The 12899-nt window shown below is 36.9% G+C and overlaps 1 protein-coding gene across 1 annotated transcript; it reads right to left on the minus strand. All coding sequences in view use genetic code 11, as the record gives it.

Annotated features, from left to right (window-relative positions):
• Positions 1-223: 223 nt before the first annotated feature.
• On the minus strand, positions 224-8682 carry EGR_00941 (hypothetical protein; the record flags this gene model as incomplete). Its single annotated transcript, XM_024490190.1, has 12 exons — positions 224-588; positions 1648-1771; positions 1987-2293; positions 3104-3318; positions 3469-3605; positions 4703-4775; positions 5164-5261; positions 5791-5962; positions 6717-6878; positions 6975-7033; positions 7286-7326; positions 8555-8682. 12 exons carry the CDS (start codon positions 8680-8682, stop codon positions 224-226), a joined length of 1881 nt encoding a protein of 626 aa, XP_024355593.1.
• Between the last annotated feature and the right edge of the window lie 4217 nt (positions 8683-12899).

Below are 12899 nucleotides of genomic sequence, written 5' to 3' on the forward strand. Positions count from 1 at the left end.
GGCGGAAATTTGGCAATAATTTGCTTAACAGAACGCTAAAACAAAATAAAAGTTTACAAATGGCAACTGTAGAATGTTTTTATTATCAGTTGCTAAGACATTCATTCGGTTTATTTCGACTTTTAACAAATGTAAAAAATAAAAAAAACATCTATTGTACAATAATTAACTTGAAAAAGGGTGAATAGACGACTCTTTAATACAGGTAACAACGAAAGTCTTGTCAGTTGCTAGATACTCGATTGTTGCTGTTATTGTTATTAATCAAACGATTGATGACATGAAGCAAAAGTTTTCCTGTCTTTTCATTTATCAGCGTCTCTGAGTTTATTTCACGGCACTTTATTCGCTTCTGGAGAGCCTCTGAGCCTCCAACACTCTCAAGGAGTTTGCAAACATGCTTATGGCCTCGGTAGTGCTTCTGCAACCACCATTCCATCTCAAAGTCCAGGTTACAGAGAAAGCACTTCCACCGCGATTCGCTGTTAGTCTCAAGTGCCGTAGGTCGAATTCCCTCCGACGTTGAGGGTTCCAGAGGAGTGTCGTTTGTTTTATGCCGTTTCGGTTTCGCCAAATTTATCACGACACCTGGAATACCGAAAAATTCCAAAGAGAATAAATGGAAAATGCATTTTATTGAGACTTTAAGCTAATTTAACCTTTCATAGAGTGGCAATCATGTCTTCCCAGAGGGAAATAAAATGTATAGACAGGAAAGATAGATCATCAATTATCAGTTTGATAAAGCCCCAATAATTCATGTAGCTCTTTAGTTTTGTCCAACTCGTTTAAAATACCTCATTTGCATAATATTTCCGCGGTGAAAATGCATATAAACAATTACGTGCTACCAGAACATGTTTCGCGTTTTAAATGCAAAAATATCAATACTTATGAACAACACAAAATCCAAGCCCACTGCTGAATAGAGAAAGCATTAAACATGGTTCGCTATAAGGGTCTAGTGAGAGAATTTTGCTGCCTCCGTAGTTGCCGGCAAACATTTATAGATGATAATGACAAGCTATCAACCGGGAATGATCACAGAACACAATTAATAAAAATTAAAGCTTTTTATCGAATTCTTAGGAGATTAGCCAACCATATTGCATCTCAATTGAGACAAATATTATAAATAGGTAGAAAAGACAATGCGATTACAATAAATTGAAACTTGTAGAGCACATTATATAAGAATCATTGCTTAGCTCAAATAAATTGTTAAAGCCTTATGTTCTTTAGACGACATGAGAACAACATTACCGAGCAAGTGGTTTAAGTCCAAAACATAATTTGAAAAATATGCCAAGTTTTTCATCCTTAATTAAAATCTACTGTGATGAGTGGCCAATTTACGTGGACTTATCAGTTAGCATTATAATAACCCAGGTAAAAGTTTATCTTAGGAATATTTGCGGTGGTGCAAGTGAAGGATAGTTCAGCTTTATAATTAGTGTAAAGTACCATAAGTAGCCATGCTTTTCAAAGTTCAGTATCTTCGGCTTTTTGTGTTTGAAATAAGCGTCAATAAAACTTGCGTCTGTTCATTGACGTTATTGCATCAATCACTAAACACGTTCACTAACAGCTACTATAGAATAGACTGCATATTAATGAAATTTTAATATTAACAGTATCCTAATTAACCTTCTTCGTAGCCATTTGATTCCGTGACACGAATGTCCGGTGATTCGTAGACATTATGCAGCCCCGATGTAGTATGCGGCACTTTTTTCAATGGCACTTTGACCGACAGATCCATGGGAATGTCCTAAAGCAGTTGCATTAGGTCTTTATTATTCATATAAGTTCAGTTCATGCTTTCTGTACTTCTTACTCCTCTTAGGAAATAAAATCTCTAAAAGTCACTTCGCTGATGGCAACGTTTTGATTAAAAAGATAAAAATGGCCTAAGCGAAGGTGCTTATTGGATTTTGCTTTGGGTAAAAAACTTTAAATACCGTAACGAATGAAGTAATGGCTGACCTGATTTGAACTTATCGTCACATACTGTGGAATGAACTGGCAGTTCCCACAAACAACGGCAGAACGAATTGCGAATTGAGAGGGTGAGCCACTGGTTTGCTGCTGCTGTTGTTGCTGTTGTTGCTGCTGCGGCTGCTGAACCGCCAGATTAGAAATGCACGCAACAGAGGAGAGGTTGTGTATGGGGTAGAGGGGAGTAAGGTGACGTACGACAGCTCCCCCATTGGAGAACAGCGGGCGCTGTGGTCGTGATTGGACTGGCGCAAAGTTGCCGGCCGCCGTAGCCAGACCTGTGGTTGGCTGATTTCTAGTAGCGATCAAAAGTAAGTGCAGTGGTTAAGAGGTAAGCGTATGCTATCAAATCATGCAGAAATCGGGTAAAACTAACCCTTTACAACCTGCCTCTTTAATCGATGAATTTATACTTGATTTTCAACTATGTTTTTAACAGGAAACATAGCTAAAATGTTATTTTTGTTATTACTTTTTTCCGCAGAAGGAGATAATGATTCCTTATTTTACTTCCAACTTAAACTGAAGCTGAAGTAATAATTTGAAATAGTAGAAGAAAAAAAACCAAATTTCAGTGGAAATCACAAAGTGTAACAGAGAAAGTTCCTCCGTAAATTAGACGCCGAAAGGTAAATTAGACTACTAGTGCAAAACTTGTGGCTGTCACTCTTGTCAGTGTCAACTTTCTTAATTGATACTACGATAATGTAACAGATTTTGGATGGCGTGTGTAGCTTAAGAATAGCGTCATATTTACTTCGGCAAAATGAACCAGTTATAGGCTGCTGAGAGTGTACGTTATCACGCAAGCACAAAAATGAAACAAGGGAGTCAGATGCCTTAGGCACACTTATTTTATGAGTTCTATCACGGAAGTTTTTATAACCTATGCCTCAAAATAAGGCGATGGTAGGCAAAAAGTAAAAGTTGATTTAAATTTTAGACCCTAAATTTGATACTGAGGCTGAACACATAGCTTTTGTGTAGTTTGAGCTGGCAAAACAACTGAATTGCTGAATTAAGTTTAAGGATATTGAAGTCAAAGAAAATTGCATTTTGAGTTTGACTAGTAAAACGGTATTCGACTTGCAGGGTGCGGACAAACACAGGCATTGATCTGTTATGAGTAGTTTGCGACTCAGATGTGGGATTCCTGAGCTGATCACGATTATTCAGTGTAGTGCGATCCAATGCTGTAGAAGGATTACGCAGTGGCTGGACATTTTGGGCCTGTTTAATTTGGACGTGGGCAACTGTAGTTTCCTGAGTTGGTTTTCTTTGGATTCCGGCAGGTGACGAGCTCTTCTCCGCCCGAGATTTCTTTCAAAAGGGAAAATTAACTGCATAAAATAATTTATTCATCCTGGTTTCCGCCTCAATTACGAATTGAGTTAGTAAAGATTACGAGATTTTAATGCGTGTTGTCCATTCAATACTCTCGATTGAATGGCTTAGAAGCAAACTGATCACCTGCACCGCCAAGACTTCGTCCACTTTGGCAAAAGCAGCCATTGCGCAGAGCGAATTCTGTCGGGCAGATGAGGTACATTGAAACCGATGTCCTTGAGTGGCCATACCTCCGTGAATTGAGTTTGGAGCAGGCTGTACTGTTAAATAAGCAGACAATTGCATTAAAAAAGGCATTTTTGGTAGGATTTAATACTAACAAATATCATCCCAGTGACGATAAAAGGTACTTTATCTTATTCAAGCCTCATAGGTAACACATTGATAAAAAGCACCAAAAAATCTATGTTTGCACACAAGTCTCCTAGAATTTGCAACGGCTGTAAGAACACGATTGTTAGGTATTTTCACTAATTTTATAAATTTGTGGTGTATTTAAAAAAAAGGCTCAAAACCTCAAATTTTTTATGAAAGCTTAATATCATAAAGTCATCAAAAAGAGCAAAAATATACACTAATTTGAGTTTCAAAGCAGAAAACCTCTAGTTTAGTCTGTAAATGTTAGCAGAAATGAGCAGAAACATGCAAAATTCTAGTCGATTTTCTCATTTATCTATTATTTTTAGGTATAGTTTAGGGTATAGTTTAGCTATTCTGTCTTCTGCAACACACTTTGGCCAAGATAACGGTTAATGTCACATTAACGAAATATTTTACAAGGCCTAAGGGATAGGCCCTTTGACAACAATTACTAAGCTGTTAATCTTGTCAGGCCGAGTAGAATAAAATATCGCTGCAAAGTGGAATACTTGAGTCACATTGAGGGCTTTGCGCCACTACCCAATGTAAAATTGCTGTTAGTTTGCAGTGGACTTGAATTCATTAATTATTCACTTTGCTCCCCGATAGTATCAGGCTTTCGGTAAGTCCTTCATTTTTAATTTATAAAATAATTACTTTATAATTTATAGGTTCAGAAAATCGAATGGCACTGACTTCACTAAACTTTCGTTGTTTTAAATAAGTTTGGTTTTTATTAGTTTAATATCGACTTTTTGGAAATTTAGAGTTATGAATGAGTACTTAATTGCATCAGATTGAAATTATATAAAACAATTGTTGTCTGAAAATGTAAATTCATTGCCTTATAAGCAATATTATTTCATTCTGTTTATAAATCCTGTTTATATAAATTGATGATAATATAATGACAGTGATTTTTCATTTTTACATAAGTTTTAAGATAGGAGAACCAATAAAGAAAGAAATATTAATTGATACTTTTCAAATTACATACCTTCCAAGTGCTGACTATTACAACGTTCCTTGGTTGAACACTCATTGCTCACTGATACCGATGGTACCTGTGGCTACATTTTGCAGAAATTACGGTTATAATTGGTTATAAGGTGCTTCGTGATCAAGCAATTATTTTAATAATCCAACTTCCAGCAGCGCATCTTCGTAAAACCCGTGTAATGACTTCATTTGAGCATAATGATATTTTTCTATATGGTTGGCACATCTTGCTAACTATTAGCTATAACCTGGATTTCATGCACTTAACAGTGGTCGCTAAAACTAGAATAGGCTGCATATCCATTTGCACTGGCACGTTTTCTCAGTCTAGACATAATATTTGATTTCACTTCCCTAAGTTTATTCAGCAACAAAACAAGTTACTCTTTTTGCTATCACACATAAATCAAGTCAAAGCCAAGGATATTATTTGTCAGAACTGAAATAATGTTTACGCACACGAAATTGTTTTTTCAGGGGAACTTGCCAATCCGGGGTAGGACGTGGCCTTTTCGCTGTTGTCGGTTTCTCGGCATTGACATCAGGTTCAACAAGACCTAAAACCACAAAATCGACGCTACCATAACCCTTAAATAGTGATGTCATCCCGATGAAATTATAGTGGTGGGATATAAAGCTGTCTGATATTCTTCAAATCACCCATCAAACCTTAGAGCGAAACACCGATATCCTGGTACCCAAGCGGAAGCTTAGACAAATGCAAAATCCGAAAAGAAGTTCACATTCATTTGTGAAAAGAATCAATAGCACGTTAATTTTAACAATTTATCACATTGATATGAAATATTAGGTAATTGATGCTAGAAGGCATATCAAATCCACATTTAGCCCAATATATAGTTATATTTTACCGTGACCATCTTCTAACATACTACACAAGACTTTCATATATAAAGTGCAATGCTGATAATAAGACAGCTTAAGCAAAAGTGTGAACAAAATTTGCAATTATCAATCCGACATGATCCTTCTTATTTTCCCATTAGAAACAACGTCATTGTAACCAGACTGGGTAGACTTTACCAAATTTCGAGTATGATAGTTAGATTTTCTAGCAGATCTCACCTCTTCTAACCTGATCAGGAAGTGGGGAAGCCGCGAGAATTGTGACCCAATCGCAATGTTGAAAGTGCTCCTTCAGAGCAGCTTCCAGATTTTTGGCAGCGCACGTTTTCATCATTACACAAATTTCATTCTCATTCGTCGCGGGAATGGAAAGACTTCTTTCATGGGGATCCTTATTAAGGGATGATGGTTTATACCCCATGAATACAATCATTTTATTGAAAATGCGAAAATTGAACATTTTACGATGAGTTAACGCTTCAACTACTACTATACACACTAAAATGTGAGTTAAAATGAGTACCACTACAAGAAATTGAGTTACAACTGCTAAGTTAATTAAACTGTTCTGTTAAGCTCAATAGTTTCAAAAAATTGCACATAAATGACAAAAAACTCATGATTAATATTTACAGTTCCCATATATGCCCCTTGAAGAAGGAAATTCCTTAGTTTGGTTGGGATGCTTTCCTTTTTGCGGAGGTTGCATCAAGACACATAAAATATAAATGCCTATTTACGTGGGATTTTGTTATTTTAAATGCATGTTGTAGCATGAAATAAAATGTGCTCACTCGTTAGTAAAAGATGGGTGTTAAAGAAATTACATTTGCACTTACTTCGACCTTCAATATTATAATAACAGCAGCCTCCTTACTATTATTAATTTTTCGAATAAAATGGCGTTTATAAGTACATGTTTGACGTTTAAAAATGGACAATTTCAATCATGAAAATAAAGGTTCGAACTTTACTTGGTTCAAGTAGGGAAATTTCGTCTAAAAATTTAACGTTTGCCATTTTAGTTTTGGGAGTAAATTAGTTTAATTTTGTCAAAATATAACAGGAAAAAATAGCCCTTTTGATCATATCATCCCAAAATCATTACTTATTTAATATAAGGGCAATCCATTTACAAGTCTTACGTTTTTATCCCGTTTGGTCTCATCTATACGCGTGATATCCAATATTATTGGGATGCGGTAGATGATTTCCTCCTTTATAATGAGCAAGTAGCCAATATCTGATGGTTTTTTAGTAGAGGGCCAGCCGCCTAGTGAGTTCCGATTTATATCGTTGCTTGTAACCTACGGTATTAATAAATACAATTTAGCCCTAACATGAGTCGCTTTCCAACTTAATATTCTGCATAGGAATAATCAAAAAATTCGTCGTTTGTATACCGTTTGATTTGGGATGCTTCCTGTGTCAACTGGGTTGCCCGGCCTTGGCAACAAATATCCTAGGTATTAAATAGGTACAGTTTATAAATATAATTCTCACATAATAAATTTGAAGGTCTTATTCTTTCTTAAAACAGCGAATCAATGCGGTACTTATTCAAAGTGAATTTCAATTACCTCAAATCCTTTAATGCTTGTCAGAAGAGGGGTCAACGTCATTGTAGTTTTATAGTAAAGGATGCAATAGGAATTAATTTAGCATTAACTTACGTTTCTTAATTAAATATAATAAGTGTTATGTATGTTATTACCATCGGCAGAACGAGATCGAGGTTGCAATGTACATGAACATCTAAACCAAAAAGAATATGTGAGATCATGTAATCGTCGTCCAAATAAAACTTTTTATCTGGAGGGGAAAGATACAGACTGAGCTTTTTTTCATTTTATAAAAGGCAATTCTCTTAACTTTGATCCAACAAACGCCAAAATAAAAACAAATAAGTAGATAGTGGGGTTGCCTTAGACAACCTACAAGTATAGCAAAGATGTCGTGGAATCGTCAAGCGAAGCTGGGGTATATACATCGCTTAATTTAGCCTGAAGAATGTTCTTAAACGGGCGCTCTCTAATATAATTGAAAACACATCTTTCGTAGGAACACAATCCAATGCTATCCGACTGTCAAAATTGATGTCTAGCTTTAGTTTATATACAACTCAACTTTAAATTTCGTGGAACAAATACTTCTTCATTCAGTCATCACAACTAATACAAAATCAAGTAAATTCATTTGATAAAGCAGCTCTGTAATCAGTGATTGAAACAAAAACTAGTGTTTACGATATACCTTTCCTTCATGTCTAGAAGACTACTTTTTTGTTTTTACATCAATTGATTGCATTAAAACTTGCAGTGACTATTCTTTCATTAGTAGATGACTTATCTTTTGGACCCTAGATGTCTATACCTGTCAAGCCTGCTTAAAAGATTGCAGATGGGATGTTAAACAATATATCTTTTTTATTTCTAATGCTGTTTTAAAGTAGGGTCTGGAATGTGATCGCCCAATCACAATGCCTTATTTTTGCCCACATCACTGGCTTGTACTAAAGATGCAGTGGAAAAAGAACCAAGTTTAGCTAACTTTACACTTGAATTCTTAATCTCATCCTAATATACAAGACCCCTTACTAAATCTCAGTCGAAATTTGATTAAAAGGCTTATTCTTATATTTAGCGTATTTGGCATTATTGCACTTTGTAAAGTTACAAACTGATTGCATTAATACCTCGCAACCTTTCAAGTTTTTGTTTTTTATATCATGTCAATCAATTTAGACTTGTACTCATTAAAATTATCCATTCACTACTCATTTTAACAACCATGCTCACAAAATAAACTGTCAGAATTATAGATCAATTTTAGAGGGAAATCTTGCTGAGGGGAAAGTATTTACTCAATGTCAGTACCAATTGATTTGGAAGCTATATTTGCTGAGCCAAGAGTATGTCGTATTCTTTTACACACCTACTGCCTAGTGGATGATTGTGTTTCTGGGCAATTGGTTGCGGCTTACTTGTTTGATGCATCTTCGGAACCGGTAGAGGCTGGCCTCTTAAGATTTCTCGTGCTTTCTTTTTCCTCTTCTTTTCCATTGGATGAGGATTTTGCTGATGCAATCCGACTACCACACACTTCACTCATCTTTGCTAGCCGGAGGCAGACGGGGGGTAGGGTAAAGCAGCTTTTGAAAGCCTATTAAAATAACCCACCACAATGTTTATTTCAGTAGTCGTTTAGTGAAGAAATTCATATACAATGTTTAAACTTTGAAGAAATTTTACCTGTGACATAGTATTGCGATCTTTTAGTGCCTCAGTTCACTTTCGTCATTTACTGCTAGACAGTGAGATACTTAATATCAATACCACCTTTTCAGTGTCATTAGTCTTTGTTCTTTTGCCTTAAGCACCCAATCATTCATTCGTTTTGAGATGCATACACTTAATTTGTGATTGCATCTCTTTCGACACGGAAATAACCTACTTGTAATCCCTTTTAATTTTGTAAAGTAGGGATATGCGCTTGGTTTAAACTTGGGAGAATCCAATTTGAAATGAAAAGTTTTTTGACAACTTATTGGGAACTTCCAATAATAATATGCGTTATAGTTGTTGTAATTATCCAAGAAGGGCTGATAAAGTGGATCTTCTGCGCCAAAATGACCATTTCATACTTCCTTTAAGCACAAATCTTATACATCAAATCAGTTTTTAAGTTCGGGAATTCGTTTTTAAAATGGCTATTACTAATTCTATTAGTTACAGGTGAGTTGATTAAGTAGATGATCATGGAGACTGATGAGTTGCTTTCAATATTTCCAAAAATCGTAATGTAGGGGAAAATTACAATAATTGTAAACACACAGAGGAAGACACTGACAACGCATGAAATTTATTCGGCTTGACATGAAGGCTCCCAAGTCCATCCATTCCTTTGAAGTGCTTAATATGGATGTGCAAAAATAATTAAGAGTATTCTCCTTTACTTACTTATTTATAACTACTTTTAAAAGTTCTTAGGTGTGTTCCCATAAATAATCAGGTAACAGTGCTTACTACATATTTGGTAAATTGGAAGATCTAACCGTTCTAACTATTACAATAAATACGCTTTCCAATGCGTACTGGTCTCCTTCAGACTGGTCTTATAGAGCAACGGTCGATGGAATGAAATGTTAGTAACAGTAAACTTGACCATGTATAATAGTAAGACGAAAACAATTTGTTAGCACTTGACCATCAGTAGTGAAATGCTAATTTTGTATTTATTCTGGATTTTTGGTTGAAAATAAATCGTATGGCAGCAATGAAGGAGAAAAATTGCAAGAACGATAATTCCGTGCTCATAATAAAGAGAAATACCTTCAAGAAACCTGGTATATTTAAAAACTAGTGAATGGTTAGTTTTGTAGTGATAACAAATGTCCTAATTTTGTGTCACTTTTGCCATAATTTGCCCTAATTCCACGAGGTAGGATGAATGAATAAAAATATACCGATGTGCGTTGACAATAACAACAACAACTTCATCCATGCAAAATGACTTCAAAGAACCCATAATTACCTCATGCTTTGGCTTGAAATTTACTGTCAATTTATAGGTACTTAATCGGATCCAAGAACTAAGACCTTACTGGAGTGGTTAAGCATTGTATTAGTATGCTTTTTATGAACGCGTTTTAACGATTGGAAACGTCGTACCCCGAAGTTTTAAGTTTAGGGGCAGTTTTAGTCCTAATGCTAATGTATCCAGAGGCTAAAAACCCACTGTCTGCTTGAGAAAAAAATATCAAGCAGTCTGGAGCAGTAACTTATTTGGGATTTAGTGCACTGTCAAACTTTTAAGCTGAATTGCGTACCCCATAGTATTTGCATTCACAAATGGAATCAAAGGGATGACTTACTATTTTTAGGCGCGTAAGAGCAGGATCGCAATCCAGTGTCAAATGGAAGGTAAGAAAAGCACCCCATCTAAATGCATTTCACAACCTTCGAGACTGTTAGTGCAAATATCGACCTATGGTGTGCAAACGGAAGCCATACGAGCTAACCAATTACTTGCCGGGGAGTAAACAAACACACACACACGCACACACTCCATTTTCAAATGAGACAGCTTGTAAGTGTGCGTGCATATGTGCACGTGCGCTTAAGTTTACAAAAGTCGCCTGCCAAAGCCGGTAGATTTTGCACGAATGCATCAACAGAGTATGGCTTTACCAGTATCGCATGCATACCTCGCATAAGCGTTAGAATGAATGAAAAGGTAGATTTTGACACCAAAATATGTGCTTAAGTGCATGATTCTATAATCCATTTTTAAGTATGCACACTTTGTTTCTTTTCAATAGTCATCCAAAACCATGACGACCGCCCGTGTGAGAACAAAAGTTACACAAGCTAGTAGGTGATGGGCATTTCCCTTTGCCATGTGAATATGCCTGGTTGGTCACCAACTTAAGTGAAAAAATGAGCAAAAGTGTGCTCTGTGTTACAGATTTTGGAGATGGATGGATACGATGTCTATGAAAAAGTTATTTAAAATTCACAGGAAAAGAAGGACATTTGTATCGCCCGCTCGCAACTTTGTGAGGCTTATGAGGATATTCACTTTGGTAGCCGAAGGTTGGCATTCATTTTCTTGTTTTTGGATCATATATGCAGTTAGTGATCCAAAGTTAATCTAAATATAGTTACTACCTTCTATCCTAAAATAGGCTGAATGAATTGACAAACGCCACGCCTACTACTGGAGTCGTACGCATTTCACGAAAATGTAGTAAATTTAACTATGTTTACGCTGTCAAAATCGCAAATGTATGCATACAGAGTAGTGTAACGCTTTGACAGTTTGTTCAACTTTGCGTTCGATCACGCGGGCATCTAACTCTTCCCAGAAAGTCATTCCACTTAGCGGTAAGGCGTCTGGGTCACGCCAGTAGCCTCTCAGTCCTTCTCTCCGTCAGTAATGCATTATCTGTCATACTGCAATAGATTTCTACGCCTTCAGGAAAGGCTTGGGCAGGGTCCAGCAAACTCGATCCCGAAGATCATTTATCCTGCTTTATACTGCTGAATGCTAAATTCTAGTGTGGCAGAGGATGGGCATCTGCCGTTGATGAGAGAATCTGTGAAAACCCCTGACAGAAAGGTTGATAATGAAACCTACCTTTGGCACTCATGTTCTGCAGGAATGGTATCAATAATTGAAGCGACAATAGTCATGAACACGCGAAACCGTCTCTACCTCTCTACTAGCTGGTTAGAACCCAGTTAGATATATGGCTGGACAACGCTAAAGTGAGTACGAAACAGCAAGGATGTGTAGACGAAAAACTATCCCATTATAAACATTTCCAATCCGCTTTCCGTTAAATCACCCTGCTTTTAAAATTGTGCTCTTATGAGTAGCGATGGGGACACGAGGTGGCCTTGTTGTAGGGCATCCTCCAGTCTCCAGCGCTATGAGGACAGCTCATTCCCTTTTCCCCAAACCAGTTCCCAAACAGGACAAAACTCTAGACTCATTGGGATTGTCAAGATACTTTGGCGATGCTGGAGTCACGTATAATCTCAGTGGCATCTAAATTCGATGACTGGTGTGGCTGATTTGTGGGTGATTTCTTTGAAGGACCGACTACGGCGTGATGGCCGTTATGGGGTGTTGACTAGGGGCGGGGGATAAATGCGTGGACGACGCTTAAAAGAAAAGTGGGGCTATGTGGTGCTTCGGTGGTTTGTTTAGGTCTATGTTTCATAAGGCAGATGTTTAAGCCTCCGCAGGTTGTCATTACCCCCGGTGGTAAGGCCACCGAGTCAAGTCTGTAGCCTTCCGGTCCTTCTGAATGTCAGTTGTAGAGCCCGGAGACTTCTCCGAGGACGAAAGAAGAGATAACACTTACTGAATGCTTAAATTTGGCACATAGTAGGGCTTGGGGCTACTGGCATAGCCCAGAGGCCAGTTCACCCGGCGAAAGTACAAATAACCAAGGTAATACTGTAGCGTCCCGCGACTTCTCTGAAGACAAAAGAAGACATGATAGTCGGACAGAATATATGTATTCAACATGCAAAAGGTGTTTGAGCTACTGGCATGGCCCGAAGACCAGCCCACCCGGCACGATACAATGGCCAAATCAAAAGTAGCTCTTCACCAAAACCGGGAGTTATAAAAGCCATCGTCTAACGATACAATACCTGTCATACTACGATGGCTTCCTGCGACTTTAGGAAAGAAACGGAGGATTGTATTATAAAAATTGAAAGTTATTTACAACCAAATGGTTTAAAGAACTTTTTAAATATTTTACTGCGAAAAAATCATTACTGTATATATATATATATATATATATATATATA

The sequence above is a fragment of the Echinococcus granulosus genome (genome assembly GCF_000524195.1).
Source record: "Echinococcus granulosus chromosome Unknown EG_S00003, whole genome shotgun sequence".
Classification (NCBI taxonomy): Eukaryota; Metazoa; Platyhelminthes; class Cestoda; order Cyclophyllidea; family Taeniidae; genus Echinococcus; species Echinococcus granulosus.